This window comes from Gossypium arboreum, chromosome 3 (assembly GCF_025698485.1).
Source record: "Gossypium arboreum isolate Shixiya-1 chromosome 3, ASM2569848v2, whole genome shotgun sequence".
Taxonomy (NCBI): domain Eukaryota; kingdom Viridiplantae; phylum Streptophyta; class Magnoliopsida; order Malvales; family Malvaceae; genus Gossypium; species Gossypium arboreum.
The window spans coordinates 126,430,841-126,455,606 of NC_069072.1; the positions used below are offsets into that span (position 1 = coordinate 126,430,841).

At 34.3% G+C, this 24,766-nt stretch overlaps 1 protein-coding gene, 2 long non-coding RNA genes and 3 other non-coding genes across 7 annotated transcripts; 4 read left to right on the plus strand and 2 right to left on the minus strand.

Moving 5' to 3' along the window:
• Nucleotides 1-7,938: 7,938 nt before the first annotated feature.
• Nucleotides 7,939-11,365, minus strand: LOC108474894 (pentatricopeptide repeat-containing protein At3g09040, mitochondrial). The gene has a single exon (XM_017776934.2). It carries the CDS (start codon nt 11,214-11,216, stop codon nt 8,139-8,141), a length of 3,078 nt encoding a protein of 1,025 aa, XP_017632423.1. The 5' UTR covers nt 11,217-11,365; the 3' UTR covers nt 7,939-8,138.
• Nucleotides 11,366-11,456: 91 nt separating this feature from the next.
• LOC108475563 (uncharacterized) lies at nt 11,457-12,107 on the plus strand. Its single transcript, XR_001869988.2, has 2 exons — nt 11,457-11,589; nt 11,822-12,107. It is a non-coding gene; the product is annotated as an uncharacterized LOC108475563 (long non-coding RNA).
• Nucleotides 11,665-11,757, plus strand: LOC128290902 (small nucleolar RNA Z221/R21b). Its single transcript, XR_008280680.1, has one exon. It is a non-coding gene; the product is annotated as a small nucleolar RNA Z221/R21b (small nucleolar RNA).
• A 1,294-nt stretch (nt 12,108-13,401) lies between the features above and the next one.
• On the plus strand, nt 13,402-15,849 carry LOC128290639 (uncharacterized). 2 transcript variants are annotated; one of them, XR_008280421.1, is made up of 3 exons: nt 13,402-13,562; nt 14,997-15,193; nt 15,304-15,849. It is a non-coding gene; the product is annotated as an uncharacterized LOC128290639 (long non-coding RNA). The 2 variants fall into 2 exon arrangements; XR_008280420.1 differs by having other exon boundaries at nt 14,997-15,849.
• LOC128290901 (small nucleolar RNA Z221/R21b) lies at nt 13,616-13,707 on the plus strand. The gene has a single exon (XR_008280679.1). It is a non-coding gene; the product is annotated as a small nucleolar RNA Z221/R21b (small nucleolar RNA).
• A 2,443-nt stretch (nt 15,850-18,292) lies between the features above and the next one.
• On the minus strand, nt 18,293-18,399 carry LOC128291282 (small nucleolar RNA R71). Its single transcript, XR_008281058.1, has one exon. It is a non-coding gene; the product is annotated as a small nucleolar RNA R71 (small nucleolar RNA).
• Between the last annotated feature and the right edge of the window lie 6,367 nt (nt 18,400-24,766).

Here is a 24,766-nt window from a genome sequence, read left to right on the forward strand (position 1 = left end):
GATGAGACGAATCAATTTAAGATTGGCGATCAGGTATTGTTGGATAAAACGGACCTTCGAATCGCCACTTCAGAGTATAATGCAAACGGAACAACTCCTTTTACGGTACTGAATATTTTCCCATACGGTACAGTCAAGGTTGGCACTTTTAAGGTAAATATTAGTCGGCTAAAACCTTATGTTGATAATAGAATTGACAGTGAGAAAAAGGAGTTCCGACTCCGTGAACCACTGTAACCGTGTGAATACGAGGTAAGTTGAGCTTAGACTTTAAACAAGCTCTTCTCGGGAGGCAACCCGAGTGTTAACACTGTTAATTTTCTTAACATTATTTCATGATTTTTTTTAAAATTAATTAATTTTCAAAATCTAAAAAAAAATGTGTTTTTGACCTACATGCCCTGGCCACACGGGTGTGTGGAGCACACGGTCTAGCTACACGGGCGTGTGGGATCTCAAATAGGCATGGGAGAAGCGAAGGAAAACACACAGAGCTTAGCAACATGGCCATGTGACCCACACGGCCTGGACACACGAGTGTGTCCTAGGCCGTGTGAAAACTAGAGCTAATTTTTTTTCAAAGTCAAAGAGTTACACGGCCTGGTTACACGGGCGTGTGGGATCTTACATGGGCGTGGGAGAAGCGAAGAAAAACACACACGGCCTAGCGACATGGCCATGTAACCCACATGGCCTGGACACACGGGCATGTCCATGGCCATGTAAAAACCGGGTTAATCACCCCAATTTTATTTTATTTATTATTAATTGTTATATTTTTAATTTTTATATATTTTTTAATTTATATATATTTTTATTTTTATTTTATTTTGCTATTTCTATTTTTTTTTTTTTTTTTTTTTTTTACTATTGTCATTACAATTACCTTTAAGTTTATTGATATCATTGAGTTTATTTTTATTTTTATTATTTTTTTATTTTCTTTTTTAATTTTGTTTTAGTTGTTTTTATTTTTTTATTTTATTTTCTTCAACTTATTTTCATTATTATCTTTTGAAATATTTATGGTTGTTTCTAATCGAGTTATAACCCCTTAATCTTCTTTATTATTTGTGTCTATTTTCTTGTTAGTTTGCTCGAAATCATGAGTTACATTTATATTTGACTGCAATTCCGCTTTTCATTACTTTGAAGATTTCATCCAATATTTAGGGCAGTTTCAGTTTTCTCCTTCTCTTATGATATTCTGTTTATACTGTGATTATATATGTTTGTACATGGAGGACAATGTACAACTTAACTGTGGGGAGGTTATTTATATGATTATATGAAAATCCTTGAATTATGCCTTGTGTTTAAGTAATTTTCTCATATTACTTTTAGAATGAACTCTTATTGATTTGTGATTTTTATTGATATGTTTTAAATTAAATTCGTAGGTATTTGTGCATTGGTTGTTTAAACTTTAAGACACTAGAGAATCAAGCATGATAAGTCTATTTTCAGAATTAAAAATTTTAGATTGTTTCCCTAAATTGAGGTATTATCTTGAAGTTTGAAATTTGTAAGATTGACATCAAAAGCAATAATTTTTGTGAGATTTTGAGCCTTTAGAACATACATTTTTCTTGCTCACTTTATTATTGGTTATGAGTGTGTCAATATTGATTTGTTATTCTAGAACTTGCTTCGATTATACATGTCAAAACCACACCTTTGATTTAATATATTGAGATGATAAAGACACCTAAGTTTTAACCCACTTATCCCATAAAAAGCCTACCTTCATAATTAACCCTTAATGAACTCCTTTGAGCCTAACAAACCGTTTCTTAATCTACTATTCATATTAACCCATAAATTTTTTTGATTTATTGAGAATTGTTTCCCGTTTTATTGACTCCCTTTTTGTCGAGATTTGATTTGGTTAGTTGCTTAACTATGTTCTTTTGTTTCAGTTGTTAAATTTTCTCTTATTATCTATTGTTTTAAAAAAAAGTCAAAAAAAAATACATATATGTTGATTATTATTATTTCTTTGTTCTGAGCTTAAGTAGTTAATTTCATATTCTGTGAAGAAGCTCGTGTTATTCTTTAATAATTCCGGTTGATGTAATTATTCAGCATTAGCTTATTTTTCTAGTTAGGTAATTGATCAATTCGATCTCGATTCTAATGTTCTTTTTCAACTTTTATCCACACCTTTAAACCAAGCCCCATTACAACCCTGTAAAGACCTTTTGATTTGTGTATCATCTCATTTTATAGTGGTGGAGATTTGATTTTCATGCAAGCTTGTGGTAATAAATTTTTATGTTTGACTTTTGAGTGCTTAATTTTTAAACATTAAACACTTTGAGTGATTTGAGTGAATCTTTAGGGAGGATGTCAATTCTTGTCAGTTTTGAATTAAAGGTAAATACCTATGTTTTCATGCTTTAAAAAAATGTTTGACTTGGATTATTTGAATCTTTAGTGGTCTTTTAGTTGAATTATCAATGTGTAATTATTTGTGAATTATGATAAAACATTATTGATGAGAATTATGAATTGAGAAAGTTTAATTTTAATTATGAGTTGAGAATTTTTCTTAAGGACAGACAAATGTTTAAGTATGGGGATATTTGATAAACCATAAATGTAACATATTTTAATTCCATGTTTGGCATATTTTTGGATGATTTATGATGAGAATTAGTGAATTTGATGCTCCTAATCCCTTAAATTCATGTTTCTATATTTAGGAGAGCATTTGGGAGCAAAAGGAGCGAAAAATGGGCCAAAATTAGAGTTTTCAGGATCCACCAGGCTGGTCACACGCTCATGTGATCCATACGGGCAGGCCACACGCCCATGTGTCAGCCCGTGTCGATATCGCTTCCTGTTTTCTGAACCTGTAGAAAAAGCCAATTTTTAGGGTTTCTAAGCATTCTAAAGTCTATATAAACACACTAAAAGAATACCTAAAGGGGGCACGTAGAGTAGAAAGCAGAAATTACTCGAAGGAAGCCGTTGGAATTTTCTCAGAAGCAAATCCACGTCAAGATTGAAGATCTCCATTCAAATTTCTCTCGAGGTTTATTTGGGTTTTTCATGTCTTGTTGTTTTTCTAAATTTGAGATGTCTTCATTTTATATTATGAACTAAACTCCTTAAATACCTAGGTAGGATGAAACCTACGATAGATCTTATTATTTAATTATCTGAATTATACAATAAATACTTGTTCTTGTTCTTGATTATGTGTTCTTAATCCTTGTTTTAATATTTTTAGGATATTATTCCAAGTTTGATGTGCTTATTCCGTAGAGCAAAAGTCCCTGTTTAAGAGTAGATCTAGCATAATTAAACGGAGTTGAATGCAATCCTAGAAATAGGACGACATAAATCTGCCAGATTTGAGTCAAATCTAATAGGGGAATCCATAAATCTAGTTAATGCGATGATAGGGGTTTTAATTAGAAAGAGATTTCAATTAATCAACCTAGAGTCAGTTGTTTTTAGTCTCGAAAGAGATATTAACATAATTTAGGGGTTTCTATGGATCAGGACAAGTGAATAAATCATTTAATTCAGAGTCAGAATAATAAGTGAAGTCTAGGTGGATTCTTTTCTGCGTATTGTCCTCCTTATAAGTTTTCTTCAAGAATTTTTTTCCAATTCGCTCTCTGTCGTGTTCACTAGTTAATTAGTTTAGTTAATTTTAGATTAAAACAAATCTCTTTTTATTTTAGGCTAAATAATAGAAAGATAGTTAATACTAGTACTTTTAGTCCTTATGGATACGATATTCTGGACTCACCATAACTATATTACCATTCGATAAGTGCGCTTGCCTTAGTCGTGATCGTAGTCTAGTTTTGTGGTTCATAAAATGATCATCATAATTTTTTGCTGTGCACGAAAATCATTTTCAAACCCTTTTTTTCCCAACACATCATTGTAAGTAAAATGAATTAATTATTTAATCTGGGAAGAGGTAATAATTGATATACACAAAACTTGAATGGTGCATGTTGATATCAATATCGAGAGATAATTGCTACATGCATGGTACTTATAAACAATGCTTAAAAAGGTGATCTTAATATTAATTTGGCATAGATATATGTTAAGTAATTAAAATATTGATGTAGGACTTCAAGAGAAGCCTACAACTTGAAGAAATTGGATTAATAAATCATCATATTGCCATGAGTTAGTCGTAGCAATTTATAGCATTGCCTTCATTAATTGCATATTAAAGAGAAACAATTATTCTAGCCTTTCATGTAATTGTTTTGTTAAATTTGTCAATTACTATTTTTTTTGTGTAGTTATTTAATTTGTTTACATGCTTAGTTTTATTTAGTTTTAATCCTTAAGTAAACCTTCAAATTACAATCTTTATTTTCCACTGAATTGTAAATAATTGACTTTGCAATTGTTGATTTACTTATACAACCTATGTAGGGAAGATAACTCTATACTTACTACTTTATTACTTGTTTACAACTGTTTATACTTGCACATCATTTGAATGTCACGAACAATGAGCTACCAAGAGTCCATATTTACATTATGTGTTATTATAATTGTTATTCTTACGGTATTACTATTTTAGTGGGGTTGAATTAGATATTTATTTGTAAGAAAGTTTTGAAATTATAGTCTATATATTTGAGAAACGTAAATAAATGAATGGACTTAGAGTTAGGCACTTAATCTATTTTTTTTGAGAATATAATTATTAGAGTGCTATTTTGATAGTAAAACCTTTGTGTTGTGGTTTACTTACTGTATTCACAAGGGGTGAATCCAGTGGTTAGAGTATTGTATCTTCAAAGTATAAGGGTGAGGGAAATTATCAAGTTGTATATGATTGAGAAGGCTACTTCGTAATTATTGAAGAGAGTGCATATTTCTCACTTAACTAGGCTCCGCAAACTTAAGGAAACCAAACTACGTGAACAACTCATTTTGTCTCGTGTGTTTTCTATTTTCCATTTAGTGCTTGAAGGAGTGGCGACCATCTTAGGCACCTCTTTGTTTGAGTCTAAGCAATGAATTAGAAATTTCAATTGGTATCAAAGCCTACCACTTAAAGTAGCTAGTAGAGATCTAAAGTGTTGCTAAAACAAGATGTGGAAGGTTCATCCACATCTAGACCCCTGATGCTCGAAGTTGTCAATTATGCATACTAGAAAGAAAACATGAAGGCTTATATAAAATTTATTGATTAGAACGCTTGGTGTGTAGTTTTGATTAGTTGGAAATCTCCCAAAATGTATATTAATGATGATAGGGTAGTCAAGCCAAAGGCTTAGTGGACTATTGAAGAGGAAAAATAGGCTAATGCAAATTCAAATGGCTTGTATGTTATTGTCTATAGTGATGACATGTACGACTTCAAAAGAATTGCCTAGTGCACTATTGTAAATAATGCTTGGGACATCTTGGAAACTGCTCATGAAATTCCACAGTCAAGCAATCAAAAATAAAAATACTAACTTCTAAGTCTGAAAGTTTGAGAATGTAAGGATCAGAGATAATTGGGGAGTTTTAATGCCAAATTATGTGATTTGCCAAACCAAACCTTTGTATTGGAAGAGGAATATTTGAATGTTAAGATTGTGAGAAAAGTGCTAAGATCTCTCCCTTAGAGGTTCTCCATCGAGGTTATTGCTATTGAGGAGGCTGAAAATCTTAAGCAATTGGCTATAGATGAGCTCATTGGTTCTTTACAAACCTTTGAGATGAATTTAGATAAAGTAAAGCATAGCAAAAGAAAATGTGATAAAAATATTGCTTTCTAAGTAAATAAGGAAGTTCCCACTTCTCAGAATACTACCTTGGAAGACTTGCAAGAGCAAATAGTCTTACTTACTCAAAATTTTAATAAGGCTTTCAATAAATAATTGACTAGATTTAAGAAGTTTGAAGTTAGTGCTAATGCTTCCAAAACCAAGTTAAAAGGAATTGTATTCAAAGAAGAAGTTGAGGAAGACAAGGAAAAAAGTTTGCAATGCTACGAATAAGGTTATGACCATATCCAAACTAAGCGTGCAACACTCCAAAGAACAAGAAGAAAAAAACAAGAAGTCACTTTGTGTGACTTGGAGTGATGAGGACTCTTCTAGTGGATCTGAAATAGAAAAAGATCATCAATTTTTCATTAATTGCTTTCATTGCCACCACAATTGATGATGATTCTGATGAAGAAGTTAATGATGGAATTAATGAAGATTTTCTAAAGACTTATTAGGTGATGCTAGGGAAATGAAGGATAGTGTGTGAGATTAACATTCAATTAAAGGATGAATATGTTGTCTTGGTCAAATAGGCAATTGGAATAAAAGCCTAATACTTGACAAAGGAACTCTGAATGTGCCAATAATGCCCTTATTGAAGAATGTCTTTCTAGTAAATAACCTCAAAGCCAACTTGGTGAGTATTAGTCAACTCTGTGATCAAGGTATTGTTGCGAATTTCACAAAAGTAAATGTATTGTGACAAATGGTGATGATAAAGTGATCATAGAGGGAGCACACACTTTTGATAATAGTTACTAGGTTATGATAAATGTTCATTATAATAGTTTTACAACTTTTGAGTTAGAACTTTGGCATGAGAAACTTGGTTACTTGCATTTTGAAGGACTAAAAAAACTGGTAAGGTATGAAGTTATTCGAGGAATACCCAAGTTAACAAGGAGCATTTCTAAAGTTTGTAGCAATTGTATGAAAGGGAAGCAACACAGAGAGAAGCATAAGAAGATGACTTATGTATAGACCAAGGCACTTTTTGAACTTGTGCGCATAAACTTGTTTTGGCCTATGCAAACAGAAAGTCTTAGAGGGATGAGATAGAGAAAAATCAGATACTTTTGATGAATTTAAAAAACTGTGCAGAGAGTTGATGAATGAGCAAGAAAGAGTTATTGTTATGATAAAGAGGGTGTGTAGTGACCATGGACGTGAGTTCAAAAATGAGGAATTTGGAAAGTTCTGTGATGAGGAGGGGATAAAGCATTGAGTTCTCTACCCCAAAACACCTTAGCATTTAATAATTGAATCATATGTTGAGTAATAAAGTACTCACAAATAAAATTTTCTATAGACTTAGATTCACTATTTAGACTTCAATTTTAGTAGTTTTATTTAAGCATTTAATATAAAATTAATAAAACCGAAAACACCATTTATCCATTATATTAAGATTCATCATTAAAAATCAATTTTAAGTAATTTTCTAAACTAAGTTAATGTATAATTGATTCATAAATCAACTTAATCAATCACATCATATAAGTATAGATAAAAAGAAAAAAAAAGAAAAATATTACCTCAAAATTTTAAAACTAATCATTTAACTTTATCCAACGTTGGTTGAACCTAACAAGTTGAAAATTTGAACCAAATAAATTGATTCTTTTAGTTTTTCAATTAGCTTATTCAATTTTAGCAATTTATTCAATTGATTTTTTTAGATATCCAAATCAAATAAACTGATTAAGCATTAAACTAAACCCAATATTCAAATACACAATATCTAATACCAATATATAAACCAATGTTTTTAAAACTGCATTGGTGGTCAAACTAGTTAACACATTGATTAATTGGTCAAATTGGTTCAATCAAACCGTCCGATTTAATTAAATAAATCATTAAAAATTTATAAAAATTAAAAAAAATATTAAGAATTTAATTCGAACTGTCCGTATCGATTTTTAGATCAACCTGTTCAACGTTTTTTCTTAGACGAATTTCTATTCAAACTAGCCTAATTCAAACAACCTTGATATAAACAATCTTAAATATAAAATAACTTAACACAATTAATTAATCCAATTCTATTACCCAAATATAATATAGCCAAATTAATTAATTTTAATAAATAACCAACCTCAATTAAACTACTCAATTAGTTATCCAAATATAAAATTAAATACTTGAATATAAAATAACCCAACCCAAATATACTATTTTAAAAATGTTTTATAATGATAATTCTTTTATTTTATTTTATAAATAAATCTTTAAAAAAGTAATAAAAAAATCAATTGTTATTTCATTTTGATATATAAAAATCCAACCAACCGAATCCATACCCCTAATTATAATCTAACACTACACAACAGCAATGACTCGACTGTTTGCCCTGGCATGAAGCTGTGCTGCAAAGTGAGGCTTTTATCACTCGTCCTCATGCAACAACAATGTATCCACTTCTGGAGCACACCCATCTTCTCTCATCAATACTACCAAATCCTTCAAAATTTCTTCAATTTCATCTGCTTTAGGATGAGACTTATCTCCTGCAATGAACAAATTCGTTTTCTGTCCCACCACAATCCAGCTACAACCAGGGTGCTTCTGGACTCTTTTTTCTCTCATTTTCCTCCTCAATGCATTAACCTCATCCCAGTTCCCTGTTGCAGCATATATGTTAGAAAGCAGCACATAGGGCGATGAATTTTCAGGTTCCAATTCAATCAGCTTCTCCGCAGCCCGCCGTCCTCTAATTTCATCTCCATGTATTCTACAAGCACCAAGTAGTGCAGCCCAAATCATAGCATCCGGTTCAAACTTTAAACTGTCAATGAAATCCTCTGCTTCTTTAAGAAATCCCCATCGTCCAAGAAGATCAACAATGCAGGCACAATGATCTACTCTTGGCTGAATCCCATAATTAACCATCATGTCAAAAATTCGACGACCTTCATATACCTTCCCTGCATGACTACATGCAGTAAGAACACCGAGGAATGTGACATCATCAGGCATTACTTGTGCTTGCTTCATCTCAAAAAATATTCTCAATGCATCTTCTGCATAACCGTTTTTAGCAAGCCCAACTATCATTGAGTTCCAGCAACTGATTCCGTTCTTGCTATTCATTTCCTTGAAAACTTGTGCAGAATGTTTAACTTCCCCGCATTTAGCATACATATCTACAAGGGCACTAGTTGTTAACTCGTCTAAAGCATAACCGGTGTGATGAATTAGAGTGTGGATCTGCCTGCCTTCTTGCAAAGAAGACAAAACAGCACATGCTCTAAGGACACTAACAAATGTAGCTTGGTCAGGTATTATGTTGTAGCTACGCATCTCTTGGAATAAGTGTAGGGCTTCCTCATTGCAATCATTTTGAGTATGACCCGAAACTAATGCAGTCCATAAGACTGCACTTTTTCGGTTTTGGAACTCTTCAAACAGAATTCTTGCATCTGTATCTCTAAGGGAGTTCAAGTACATGCACAGGAGTGAGACCCCCAAGAACTCTTCGTCATACAAAAGGCCTCTCTTTATTATACAACAATGGATTTGCTTTCCTAGGTTTAACTTATGAGGTTCATTACAAGCATCTAAAAGGCTTGTAAATGTTACTTCAGATGGTTTCAATCCATCGACCTGCATCTCTTGTAATAAGATAATTGCTTCTTCTAAATCGTTTGGTGCATACCCAGTAATCATAGCATTAATGGAGACCACACTCCATTGAGGCATACCTTGGAGGACTTTACGTGCATCCCTAATGGCCCCAGACTTGGCATACATGTCAATAAGGGAACTTCCAGCGTAGAGGCTCTTATCTAAACTAGATTTGACTGCTAGACAATGGACTTGCTTCCCCAGCTCAAGACTCAGAACATTCGCACAAGCACTGAGTATAGTGGCCAAGGACACCTCATCGGGCAAAACTCCATATAAAATCATTCTTCGGAACATGTTAAATGCCTCAAGCTCATTCTCATCTTGAACATATCCAACAATAATTGCATTCCAAGAAACATTATCCCGATCTTTTATGATCTCAAATTGCTGCCTTGCTTCTTTTAGAGCCCCAGATTTTGCATACATATCAACCAATGCATTCACCACAAATAAATTTGATGCAAATTTGTTCTTGATAATAAATGCATGAAACAGGCGACCTGTTTCCAGACATCCTAAGCAAGCACATGCACTCAAGATACTGGTATAGGTAAATTCATCAGGCTGAGAATTAGACCCCTTCATCTGAGAGAATAATTCAATTACTTCATCAGCATACCCATTTTGCGCATAACCTCCGAGCATTGCATTCCACAAGACAACATTTTTCTCATGCAACTCATCAAATACTTTCTTTGCAGCATCAATTTTGTCACACTTAGCATACATATTAATTAAAGAGCTTCCAACATAAACGTTAGAATTCAACCCTTGTTTAATTGCTTCACCATGAAGTAATAAGCCGAACTCTAAAGATGCTAAACTAGCAATCACACTGAACATGCTTCCCAATGTGGAGCGCGTGGACTTAACCCCAGATGCCCTCATGTTTTGGAAAATTTTAATAGCCTCCACCTCATAACCTCTCTTGGCATGCCCTGAAATCATCACATTCCAGGCTACAACATTCGGATTTGGCATCTCGGAAAACAAGGCCTGTGCATCGTCAAGTCTACCTAAACCAACAAATGCATTTATGATAGTGACAAAAGCCACCTGATCAGGAACACGACCAGCCTTCAGCATGCTTTCACACACTTCTAATGCTTCCTCAAGCAAGCCAACCTGAACATAACCCGCAACCATCGATGTCCAAGAAATGGTATCAAGATCCATTGAACCATCAAACACCTTCCTAGCATCAGTTACATAATTACACTTGCTATACATATCGATAAGAGCACCTTCACAGAAAGAACTCGTTTCAAGCCCCATTTTAACAACACAACAATGCACCAGTCTACCAAATTCAACATCTTTCAACCTGGCACATGCAGATAAAAGAGTGGACAACGTGAACTCATTTGGCAAGACCCCACTATTCAGTAAAGGTCCGATACTCTTGACCACTTCATCTACCAGTCCTCGTTTTGAATACATCGAAATAACTGAGTTCCAAGAGAATACATCTCTCTTTTCTAGGCTAAGAAACGCCTTCTCAGCAGAACCCACATCTCCACATTTAGCATAAAGATCAAGAATTGCATTTCCCAACAACCCTTTTGTCCAAAACCCAAGTTCCAAACCCTGTGCGTGTATCAATTTGCCGGCTTTCAAAGCCCGCTCTGTTGTCTGAGACATTTCGTCGAACATGTAATGAGTTTTGACTTCTCTGCATTGTCGCAAGCATAGCCTTAACAGGTGGGTGTATCTCTCGTGTTGTGGGCTCCCGCTCGAGTGAGTTGACTGGGGAAGAATCGTTGAGAAGAAAGAGCGGTGAAGAAACGAGCTCGACTCGGAGGTTGGCAGAGTTCTGGACAGAAACTTTAGACGCATTGAGTCGGGACGCTTCTGGCATGGCTCGAACGAGTTAATGAGTTAATTGGGCTGTTGAAAAGCAACCCTGGGTTTGGCGCCAATATGAATAAATTATCTACTCTTGCGAAGCCTTGAATTGAATTCTTTAAGGCCTTTAAGCCCACGACTATCCCAAAACTAGAGTCCAAAAACAAAGCCATGACAAAAAAAAAAAAAAAGGTAAATAGTAAAGGTAATTGAGGGTAATATTGTAATGACAATAAAAATTTAAAACGCGAGATGCTCGATTAGGGTTGTTCTTTATAGAGCTTCTTCTTCCCTTTATAAAGTGTCAAATCTAGCAAAGTGCCTCCGCCAAGAGCTTCCTTGTTACTTACATGGGATCGCTCAGGTTAGTCTGCAGGTTCTTTATTTCTTTATTTTGTTATTAACTTTGTTTCAAATTTCATTTCTTATCGTATAATTTGGGCGATGATGAGAAAATTAGAGAAAGTCATGCACCACGCTGATTTTAATTTGTGCTGATAAGTCTCTCTACCCATAGTTTTTTTCTGAGCTCTTTTTCATTCTATATTTTTTACGAAGGAATTTTTTACCAGTGTTTGATTATCTTCGTTTTTCAGTTCCCAAGGTTAAAAGGAAAATTGAAATAAAGGAACCAAATGATGCGATCTTCTTTGAAGAGAAGATTGAACCATGATGCGGACCGTATAGCTATTTTGCTACTGGGGATAATTTTTGGTTTCTGATGGTTCCTCTATTTTTATAATTTAGTTTAATAAAGAACCAAGTATTGACTGATAAATTATAGTTCCTTTTCGGAAAATCGAAATATATTAGGTTTTTAATCTTTTGTATTTCGATTTAAGTTTATAAGAGTATAAAGTAATACTCATCGATACTTCGAAATCATATTGGTAGAATTTTCATCGATACCGAAACACAGAACACCAAATAAAAGCAAATAAGAAACAACAATACTAAATGATTGAGAAAATGGTTATGGTTGGTAACTAATGGATGTTGGCTGGTCACCACTTGCACTGTTGGAATGTCTTTCTCTTCAGCCTGAAAATATCGTATTTCCAATTTAGCCGATTGAGACTACCAGATTGAGAAAATTGTTAGGCCCTTACAACCCCATTGTTCGCAACTATTAAATCCTAAGCCCTTCTTCTATTTTCCCATAAGAGTAGCCTGGTATCTAAACATATTACTGAAAGTTCGTCCAAATCGCACAAAATTGAAATTTGACTCAAAGCGCAGTCCTGTAGGGAGAAATTTTTAATTGGCTTCTGTTTACAAGCACATCAGTAAATCTTGTGTGCTGCGAAAGGTACGAATCTGCCTTTCTTGATGCAATCCTCTTAACTCTTTGAGACATTGTCGATATGGTGGTTTCTTGCTGATAAGATTTAATGAGTTAATTGGGCTGTTCAAAAGCAACCATGGTTTTGGCGCCGATGGTCTAAAAGCGTAAAAATTCTTGATAAAAAACTTAATAAAATCAAGATTTATAATGTGAATAAAATAAAAAACAAGATTATATGTGGAAGCATAAAAAGATATATGAGATAATCTTATTTGTTAAGGACCATTATCTTTTAAATAATTAATTATTAAATTAGTTTTGAGTATTTATAATTTAATTTCTCATCAAATTATAAATACTAATTTTATATTATTCTTTATAATAGTATTATACATTATATATGTATTCATAATTGAGGATTTCAATTCAAGACTGATATGAATTAATTATCAACCAATCCAATATTGAATAACTAAAGTAGTCGGAGTTTAATTTTATAATTTTGAATAGGTGTTCCAAAAAATTTTAAAAATTGAAATAAATTTAAAATAATTTAAAGTAATTTTAGAAATTAAAATATATATAAAAATTAAAAATCTATATTTTAATAGAACTTATATAAAAGAGATTCTAAAGAATAGATAAACAAACTTAAAATATTTTTTAAATGAAATAAAGTAAGTGTATTTTATTTTATTTTACTTTGAAATTTTATAAAATATATATGATTTTAAATTTATATATTTTATATGAAATTATTATATTAAAATAATATTTTAATTTTACATATTTAAATTTAATTTAAATAATTTTATTTGATTTGAATTTTTAAATTGATTAATCAAAACTTTTCCATTTAATTTGACTAAACACTCACTTCTACTTAAATTGAAGTCTTAGGCGTTTGAGCCCACGACTATCCCAAAGCCAGAGTCCAAAAGCAAAGCCATGATAAAAAGGGTAAATAGGATTAGGGTTTCTTCTTCCCTCTTTATAAAGTGTCAAATCTAGCAAACTGCCTCCGCCATTGGATCTCTCAGTTCAGTCTGCAGGTTCTTTTTTCTTATTAATTTCTTTTCAAATTTCATTTCTTATTGTAGAATTTGGGCAATGATGAGAAAGTTAGAGAAAGTCATGCACCACGCTGATTTTAATTTGTGCTGATAAGTCTCTCTACCCATATTTTTTTCTGAGCTCCTTTTTGCTCTATTATTTTTTCTATTATCGATCTTTATTTTTGAGAAATAAATTTATTTACTGTGTTTTATCTTCGTTAAACCCTATTTTTTCCTCTAGTTTTTCAATCCCTAAATTAAAAGAAAAAATAATATAAAGGAATCGGATGATGCTCTCTTCTTTAAAGAGAAGATTGAACCATGATGTACGAACGAGCAGCTATCAAATCAAATAACAGAGGCAAGTACATCAAGTGGACATTGTTGTTATTTGCATCTAGCATGAGTACACCCCTTATCAAATGCATTATATATGCTCGAGCAGTGCACATCATCTCTCGTTCAGTGGCAGTACTCAGTAAAGTTTCGAAATTTCCCTTCAACCATGAAATTCTCAAACTTGTAAATTTATCTCCACTATCACCGAACGAGTGTCCTAGTAAGTAATAGTAAAGCGTCGCCAGTTCAGACACTGTATTTACACCTGTAATTGCACTGTTGTCGATTAGGAGCCCGAGTTACAATGAAACATCTTCCAGAGTGATGATGCACTCCCCATACAACAAATGAAATGTGTGGGTGTAACATCCCTAACCCAAATCTGTCGCAAGAATAGGGTTACAGAGTATTACCGGGGTTTACGGATCAATCAAACAACAATTTCAAATGTTTCATTACATATCAATATTCATAATAAAATAATCAAAATTATTTATATAGTCCCTTAAACGAGCCCTCAAGGCTCAAAATACATATTAGAAACAAGTAAGGACTAAATCGGTAACTCAGAGAATTTTTCAGAAATATTCAAAATTTTTAACACTGTAGGGGTCACATGGTCAAGTCACATGCACGCCCGTGTGCTAGGCCGTGTGAGCATATTGACTTGCATTTTTAAGAAGGTACTTGGGACACACGACCGTGTGTCATACACGACTAGACACACACTCGTGTATCTACCCGTGCGAACGAAAATAGGCCATTTTCTAAGTCACATTTCTCACCCAAATTGACACCAACCTAGCCTCCAACAAATTGCACATTAATAAGCCATAACAAGGCATTCAAATCAAGCTAAAAATCAAGTCTCAAACATGCATTATCACCAGATAAAACCAATATGCCCTTAGGCACATCAAATGACAACTTAAAAACATGTCAATCAAGTATCCAAATTTACCTAATTAATTTATGATAAACCGTAATTTATACATAATTCTATCCCATGCTTAGCACAATTTATGGATGATTTTTCCTTAGATTTGGTGAATTCGATGCTCCTAATGCCTTAATTTCATGTTTTATACTTAGGTGAGCATAGGAGAGTGAAAGGAACGAGAAACGGGCCAAAAACAGAGAGAATGAGCCAACATACAAAATCAACATGGCCTGGACCTCCTCACACGGGCATACCACACGGTCATGTCAATTTAGCAGAATCGAAGCACGACTCACAGGGGTGGACTACACGCCTGTGCCTATTTAACAGGCTTGACCACTGATAAACCGTAATTTATACATATTTTTACCCCATGTTTAATGCATTTTATGGATGATTTCTCATTAGAATTGGTGAAATCGATGCTCCTAATGCTTTAATTTCATGTTTTATACTTAGGAGAGTATAGGAAAGCGAAAGGAACAAGAAACGGGCAAAAACGGAGAAAATGGGCCAAAGTACGAATTGAACACGGCCTGGACTTCCCCACACGGGCAGACCACATGGCCGTGTCAATTTGGCAAGCTCGAACACGGCCTGAAGTAATCGAACACGGGCGTGTGCCACGGGCGTGTCCCTAGCGAGCCCAAGTTGAGTCCAATTTGGAAAAGGCCACTTTTGAGGGCTTTTAGGCATTCCAAAGCCTATAAATACACCCTAGAGGAGGAAGAAAAAAGAAGATGGAGAATAGGGGGTAAGGAATTACTCCAAAGAAGCCGATTGATCCAGCTCAGAAGCCGGATTCATCATCAAGACTGAAGATCTCTCCCCAATTTCCCTTTAGGAGTTTTGGGTTTTCTTTATGTTTTGTATTCTTATTTCTTCTGAGATGTTTTCTTATTTAGTTATGAACTAAAACCCCTAAATAGCTAAGGGGAATGAAACCTAAGACGAATCTTGTTATTATTTTCTGAATCGTATGATAAATATTTAACTTGTTCTTAATTATGTGTTCTTAATTCTTGTTTTGATATCCCAGAATACTGATTCAAGACATGCTCTTATTCAGAGGAGGAATAGACCCTGTCTAAGAGTACTTTTGTCATAATTAAGCAGAGTTGATTGCGTGCCTAGAAATAGGGTGACAAGATTTTGCCGGATTAGGGTGAAACGTAATAAGGGGATCCATAGATCGAGTTAATGCAACCATAGAATGTTAATTAGAGAAAAGTCTTAGTTATTCAATCTAGGGATTAGACGTTATTAGTCTTGAGTAGAGATAATAACATAACTTATGGATCTCTATGGAACAAGTTGAATGAATAAATCGTCCGATTCAGAGCCAGAATAACAAGTAAAGTCTAGATGGATTTTTCCTTAGGTATTGTCTTAAGTCAATCAATTTTCCCCAAAAGCAATTCCCTAATTCTTTACTTTGTGAGTTCTTAGTTTAGATAATTAGTTAATTAAAACAAAATCTCTTTATTATTAGGCTAGATAATAAAAGGACAGTCATTGCTAGTACTTTTAGTTCCTTTGGGTTCGAAAATCCGATCTTGCTAAAACTATACTACTGTTCGGTAGGTACATTTGCCTACATTGCGATAGTAGTTAGTTCAAGAATGAGTAATTATAAATATTTAAAACCTACCATGAAATCACACAATCAACCATGGCCTTAAGCAATCGCACACGGGCGTGTCCCTGTCGAGTCCAAATTGAGCCTAATTCGGAAAAGGTCAATTTTGAGGGTTCTTAGGCATTTTAAAGCCTATAAATACACCCTAGAGGAGGAGGAAAGATGACACATAGAGGAGGAAGCAGAGAATTGCTCAAGGAAAGCTGATTGATCCATCTCAGAAGCCAGATTCATCATCAAGACTGAAGATCTCCCCTCAATTTCCCTTCAGGAGTTTTGGGTTTTTCTTTATGTTTTGTATTCATTATTCTTCTGAGATGTTTACCTTTTTATTTATGAACTAAAACCCTTAAATACCTAAGGGGAATGAAACCTAAGACAGATCTTATTATTATTATCTGAATTGTAGGATAAATATTTGACTTGTTCTTAATTATGTGTTCTTTATTCTTGTTTTGATATTCCAGGATATTAATTCAAGTTAAGCTCTTATTCAGAGAAGGAATAGACCTTGTCTAAGAGTATATTTGTCATAATTAAGCGGAGTTGATTGCGCGCCTAGAGATAGGGTAACAAGATTTTGTCGGATTAGGGTGAAACCTAATAAGGGGATCCATAGATTGAGTTAATGCAACCCTAGGGAGTTAATTAGAAAGAGATTTCATTTATTCAACCTAGGGTTAGACGTTGTTAGTCTCAAGAGAGATAATAATATAACTTAGGGATTTTTACGGATCAAGTCAAATGAATAAATCCTGATTCAGAGTCAAATAACAAGTGAAGTCTAGGTGGATTTCTCCTTAGGTATTGTCTTAATTCAATCATTTTTCCAAAAGTAATTCCCCAATTCTATTTTTCTGTGAATTCTTAGTTTAGTTAATTAGTTAGTTAGAACAAACCCCATTATTCTTAGGCTAGATAATAAAAAAGAAGTAAATACTAGTACTTGTAGTTCCTTTGGGTTCGACAATCCGATCTTGCTGAACTATACTACTGTTCGATAGGTACACTTGTCTTAATCGTGATAATAAGTTAGTCTTAAGAACGTTTTATTTATAAATCTTTAAAACCTGTTACGAATATCACGCATCAAGTTTTTGGTGCCATTGCCGGGGAACTAAGATATTAGGAACACTCTATTTTTATTACTTTAGCCATTTTACTTTTATTGCAATTTAAATTTTTATTTTTTTTCTAACTCGTCATTTATTTTCTTCTGCCAGGTTTTTCTAGTTTATGACTAGAAGAAACCCGTCAAGACCATTACTTTTTGACAGTGACATCGATTACACAGTTCACAGAAACCAACGTGAAATAAGGCGAAGCCTAAGATACACAGAGGACGAGTAAGAAGACAATACTTCAACCACAATCGAGGAGATGGCTGAAAACCAAGAAAATTCACTACCTCCTATGATTGCTGTTAATCAGAATCCTGCTCCGCGCACTATGTATGATTATGCTAAGCCTTCTTTAACAGGAACTGAATCGAGCATAGTTAGACCTGCTGTAGCTGCAAATATTTTTGAACTGAAACCTAACACAATTCAAATGATACAATAATTTGTTCAGTTTGATGGTTTGCAGGATGAAGATCCCAACGCTCATTTGGAAAATTTCCTATAATTTTGCGATACCTTTAAAATGAATGGCGTTTCTAATGACGCTATTCACCTTCAGTTGTTTCCCTTTTCATTAAGGAATAAGGCTAAACAATAGTTGAACTTGTTACCACGAGGGTCAATCACTACTTGGGAATAAATGACCGAAAAGTTCTTATTAAAAAATTTTCCGCCGGCTAAAATGGCTAAATTACGTAATGATATCTCTTCTTTTGTGCAGATGGATTTAGAAACACTCTACGATGCATGTGAGAGATATAAGGACCTTTTGCGAAGATGCCCTCACCATAGGTTACCACTCTGGCTACAGGTTCAAACTTTTCATAATGGCTTGAATCCTTCGATTCGACAAATGGTTGACGCAGCTGCTAGCAGAACCATTAATAATAAAACACCTAAAAATGCCTATGAATTTATAGAGGAGATGTCACTGAATAACTATCAGTGGTAAGTCATGAGGATAAAGCCAATGAAAACAACCGGTGTTTACAACGTCGATTCGGTCACCATGCTCTCTAATCAGGTAGAACTCTTGAATAAGAAAATTGATGGTTTCCTTAGTTCTTCACAGGTTTACCCAGTAATGCAGTGTGAAGCAAATAGAGGTGGATCAAGCAATTCAGAATACCCACTTTATGGCCACAACATGGAGAACGAGTAGTTAAATTACATAGGTAATAATCCTCGATCTCAAAACAATCCTTATAGCAATACTTACAATGCAGGTTGGAGGAATCACCCAAATTTTTCATAGAGAGGCCAAGGCTTTCAGCAATCACCATACCAGCAGGAGAAAAAGTCGAAACTTGAGGAGATACCAACCAAATTCATCTTGGTGTTAGAGACTCGTTTTTAGAATAACGAGACGACACTCAAAAATCAACAAGCATCGATCCAAGGGCTCGAAACTCAAATTAGACAGCTGGCTAAGATGATTTCAAAAAGAGCACTAGGAAATCTACCTAGTAACACCGAACCCAATCCAACAGCACATGTGAAAGCAGTTACACTGAGGAGTGGGAAAGTGTTAGCTGAATCGGAAAAGAAGCCACAATAAGAAGCTGACAGAAGCAAAGAAGAGGAGGTAAAATCTGAAACCAATTGCAATCTAATGCCGAAGGAATACAAACCACCAATTCCATACCCAGAAAAGCTGAAGAAAGACCGCATGGATGCACAATTTGGTAAATTCCTTGAACTTTTTAAACAACTACATATTAACTTACCTTTTGTTGAAGCTATATCACAGATGCCTACATACGCAAAATTTTTAAAGGAGCTCCTAACAAACAAAAGGAAGTTTGAAGACTTATCTACAGTGGAACTTAACGAGGAATGCTCGGTTATACTCTAAAACAAACTGCCAACCAAACTAAAAGATCCAGGAAGTTTTATTATACCCTGCTTAATTGGTAGTTTTAACGTTGATAAGGCACTAGTTGATTTAGGTGCTAGCATTAATTTGATGCCATATAAAATGTTTAAACAACTTGGTTTTGGGGAACCTAAACCCACTAGGATGAGTATTCAACTAGCTGATAGATCTATTAAATATCCTAGGGGTATTATAGAGGAAATACTTGTAAAAATAGATAAATTTATATTCCCTGTTGACTTCATTGTGCTTGATATGGATGAAGATGTTGAAGTGCCTTTAATCTTAGGGCGTCAACTTTTAGCCACTGCTAGGGCTGTTATTGATGTGGGTGATGGTAAAATGGCACTTAAAGTAGGTGACAAAGAAATCATTTTTAAAATTTATGATGCTATGAGATTTTCTAGGGAACAGGATGACTCATGCTATTTTATTAACTCTATTGATCATGCTGCTCAAGATTCTTTTCAAGAAATCATACATAAGGACAAGTTGGAACTATGCCATGCCCAAGGAGAGGAGATAGATGATGATGATTCTGAGACAGGTAAAATAAAAGCTAAACTGAACTTCAATGAAACTTCCCAAAGACAAGTAGAATATGAGGACATTAAAGGGAACGATGATTTTAAGCAAAAACCCTCTATTGAAGAACCTCCCAAACTGGAACTCAAACAATTACCAAATTACTTGGAATACGTATTCCTTGGAAATAATTCCACATTACTAGTTATTATTGAGTCCAATTTGCAACCCAAAGAGAAAGAGGAATTAATCCAAGTATTAAAAGAACATAAAAAGGCCATAACTTGGAAAATTTCTGACATTAAAGGGATCAGCCCTTCTTTTTGCACCCACAAAATTTTAATGGAAGATGAATAAACCATGTGTGCAAGCTCAAAGACGACTGAACCCCAGCATGAAGGAAGTGGTTAAAGCTGAGGTAATTAAACTTCTAGATTCTGGAATTATTTATCCTATTTCTGACAATTCTTGGTAAGTCCAGTGCAGGTTGTTCCTAACAAAGGAGGCATGACTGTAGTAGCCAATGAGAAGAATGAACTAATTCCAACTAGGACAGTCACAGGTTGGAGAGTTTGCATTGACTATAGGAAGCTAAATGATGCCATGAGAAAAGATCACTTCCCCTTGCCATTCATTGATCAAATGTTGGAAAGACTACCAGGGCACATGTACTACTGCTTCTTAGACGGACTATCTGGCTATTTCCAAATCCTAATAGCCCCTGAAGATCAGGAAAAAATGACATTTACATGTCCATATGGTACATTTTCTTATCGAAGAATGCCCTTTGGATTATGTAATGCTCCTGCTACGTTCTAGCGCTGCATGATGGTCATATTTGATGAACTCATAGAAGATATCATGGAGGTATTTACGGATGATTTCTCGATATTCGGTAACTCTTTCCATCTTTGCCTAAAAAATTTAAAACGAGTTCTAATAAGATGTGAGGAAACTAACCTTGTACTTAACTGGGAAAAATGTCATTTTATGGTTCAAGAAAGTATTGTGTTAGGACATAAAATTTCTAGTAAAGGGATTGAGGTTGATAAATCTAAAGTCGAAATCATTGAAAAATTACCTCCTAGTTCGGTTAAGGCTATTAGAAGTTTTTTAGGACATGTTGGGTTTTATAGAATATTTATTAAAGATTTTTCTAAAATAGCTAAGCCTTTGACCAAATTACTAGAAAAAGATATGCTCTTTAATTTTGATCAGGAATGTTTAGAATCATTTTAATACTCTAAAGGATAAATTGATTAATGCTCTAATTATAATAGCACCTGATTGGAATTTACCTTTTGAACTAATGTCTGATGTGAGTGACTTTGCAGTAGGTACAGTCTTGGGACAGCGAAGGGACAAGCACTTTCAACTTATTTATTATGCTAGTAAAACTTTGACAGCCGCATAGGAAAACTACACCACCACGGAGAAAGAATTGTTAGCTGTAGTTTTTGCATTCGGTAAATTTAGGCCATATCTAATATTGTCTAAAGTTGTCGTTTATACTGACCATTCTACCATTCGCTACCTGTTAACTAAGACTGATGCAAAACCTCGACTCATTCGATGGATTTTGTTATTGCAGGAATTCGACTTGGAAATTCAAGATAAGAAAGGAGCAAAAAATCTCACAGCTAATCATTTATCCAGGCTTGAAAATTCAAGTACTAAAGAGCTAGATGAAGTGGAAATAAATGATTCGTTCCCTGAAGAATAATTTTTTGCTATTTCTGACTCGAAAGTACCTTGGTTTGCAGACATCGCAAATTTTTTAGCCGCTAACGTTATCCCAAAAGGGTTGACACATCAGCAAAAGAAACAATTCTTTACTGATGTGAAAAACTACTTTTGGGAAGATCCTTTTCTTTTCCGTATATGTGCAGATCAAGTCATTCAGCGATGCATCACAAGAACAGAAGCATTAAAAATCTTTGAACATTGCCACTCAGGACCAGCTGGAGGACATTACAGTGGAAATAAGACCGCACATAAAATACTTGAATCAGGTTTTTATTGGCCCACCTTATTCAAAGATGCCAACAGGTATATTATTTCTTGTAACAAATGCCAAAGGATAGGTAATATCTCTAACCGTGACGAAATGCCTTAGACATATATGCTTTCATGTGAAATATTTGATGTTTGGGGTATCGACTTTATGGGTTCATTCCCTAGTTCATTTAGGAATAAATACATCTTAGTAGCTGTCGATTATATGTCTAAATGGGTTGAAGACCAAGCTCTGCCTACAAATGATGCTAGAGTAGTGGTATGTTTCCTTAAAAAACTTTTCTCTCGATTTGGAACATCTAGATTAATCATTAGCGATAGGGGGACTCATTTTTGTAACACCCAATTTGAAAAGACCCTCAAGAAATATAGGGTTTACCACCAAACAACTACCCCTTACCATTCTCAAACTAGTGACCAAGTCGAAGTGGCAAATCGAGAACTGAAACGTATCTTAGAAAAGACGGTAGGATTAAACAGGAAAGATTGGGCAATGAAAGTAGATGACGCATTATGGGCTTATAGAACTGCTTTTAAGACCCCCATAGAAACATCACCATACAAAGTCGTTTATGAAAAAAGTTATCATCTACCATTTGAGTTAGAACATAAAGCATTATGGGCTATAAAATTTCTAAACTTTGATCCCAAACTTGCAAGTGAAAACAGATTAATACAGTTAAACGAGTTAGACGAATGACGAACCTATGCATATAAAAATTCAAGACTATACAAGGAAGGAACGAAACGACGCCATGATGCTCGGTTAAGAAAAAATAAACAATTTAAAGTTGGAAATCTTGTACTATTATATAACTCGAGACTCAAATTATTTCTTGGGAAGCTTAAATCACGATGGTCAAGTCCATTCGTAGTCAAAACAGTTTTCCTATACGGCACCGTAGAAATAAGTCACCCATCGCAATGTACTTTCAAAGTAAAAGGACATCGCCTCAAACCTTACAACGGTGAGAAATTTAAAGATGACAAGGAGGAGCTACGGCTCCACGAATCTTCTTAAGTGTACTCACACGGTAAAGTCTAGCTTAGACTTTAAATAAGTGCTTTTCGGGAGGGCAACCCGAGCACTAAGAATATTACTTTCTTTAAATTTTGGCTTTTAAAATCTAACATACTAACCAAATCATTGAACATAGGCTTTTCAGAACCACACGGCCAGACACACGGGTGTGTCGTAGGCCGTACACATACCATGGGATGCAACACAGCCGTGCGATACGGCCGTGTGAAAATTGGGCAAAAATTCCTTCCCTAACACGGAATGCGATAAGTCGCCACGGCCGTACGAAATGGCCGTGGGTGAAACTGCCAAAATAACACGGGCATGTGACACACCCGTGTTTTGAAACCGTGGGTAAACCTGTCAATTTAACACGGGCGTAGGAGAAGTGAATGGAGATCGACACAGCCGTACAACATGGCCGTGTACACCAATATGCCTAATTTCAAAAATTACGAAACGCATGGGCTGAGCTTAGAGCACATGGGCGTGCCCTACGGCCGTATGCCCCAATTTCTCTATAAACACCTATTATTTATTTTCTTTTCTTTTTATCTCTATGTTTTGAAATTATTATTTTTATTTCCTTTTAATACTATTTCATCCTGAGTTTTTACAATTTTTACTCTTCGGCTATTTCATTACGAGTAAGTATGCTTCAGTGGTACCTCTTAAAGAGTTCTTGATTTTAACACAGTTAGAAAGAGTATCCTCCTCCATTCTCACACCGATTATCCTCCAAAACTCCAGTTCAAGGAATTCATTCATCATTCAGGAAGTTTCACTTCTCTCCCTATCCTATGATTATGAATCTATCCTTTTCATTGTATCTATCTTTGTACATTGTGGGCAATGTACATCTTAAGTTTGGGGGGGTCTTTTATATCAGAAAAATCCCTGAATTTTGTTTTATTCTCATACGATCTTCTCATATCATTATTAGAATGAATTCCAATTAGTCTATAATGTTTATTAATATATCTGGAATTAAAACATAGGCATTTATGCATTGATTGTTTAAATTTTAATATATTAGGGAATCAAACATGATAAGTTGATTTTTGAAGAATTAAAAACTTTTAGGTTGTTTCCCCAAGTTTAGGTATTACCTTGAGTTGAAATTCACAAGTTTAAACATCAAAAAGCCATAATTTTTGTGAGATCTTGAGCCTTTAGAGCATCTATTATTTCTTTCATACTCGCTTTCATTATGAGTGCGTCAGTATTGAATTGTTATTCTAGAACTTGCTTGATTATGCATGTCAAGACCACACCATTTGATTTGATATATTAATATGATAAAGGCACTAAGGATTAACCCACTCATGCCATTAAAAACCTACCTTCACAATTAACCCTTAGTGAATCCCCTTGAGCCTAACAACTCATTCTTGATTTACCCTTAATATTAACCCATAACTCATTATTGTTGAAATCCCCTAAATTAATTTGATCCCTATTTTTGTCGAGATTTGAATTGAAATAGTTGCTCAGCTATGTCTGATTCTTAATAGTTAGTCTATGTTATTTGACTTGTTATTAAAAAAATGTATACATATTAGTAGTAATCTTTTGTTTTTGAGCTTAAGTATTTAAATTCCATATTCTGAGAAGAAGCTCTTTTGTACTCAAGTGATGATTAAATCTTTTTCTAGTTAAATAATTTTTCAATTCAATCTCGATTCTAACATTTTCTTTCAGCTTGTGACCACACCCCGAACCAA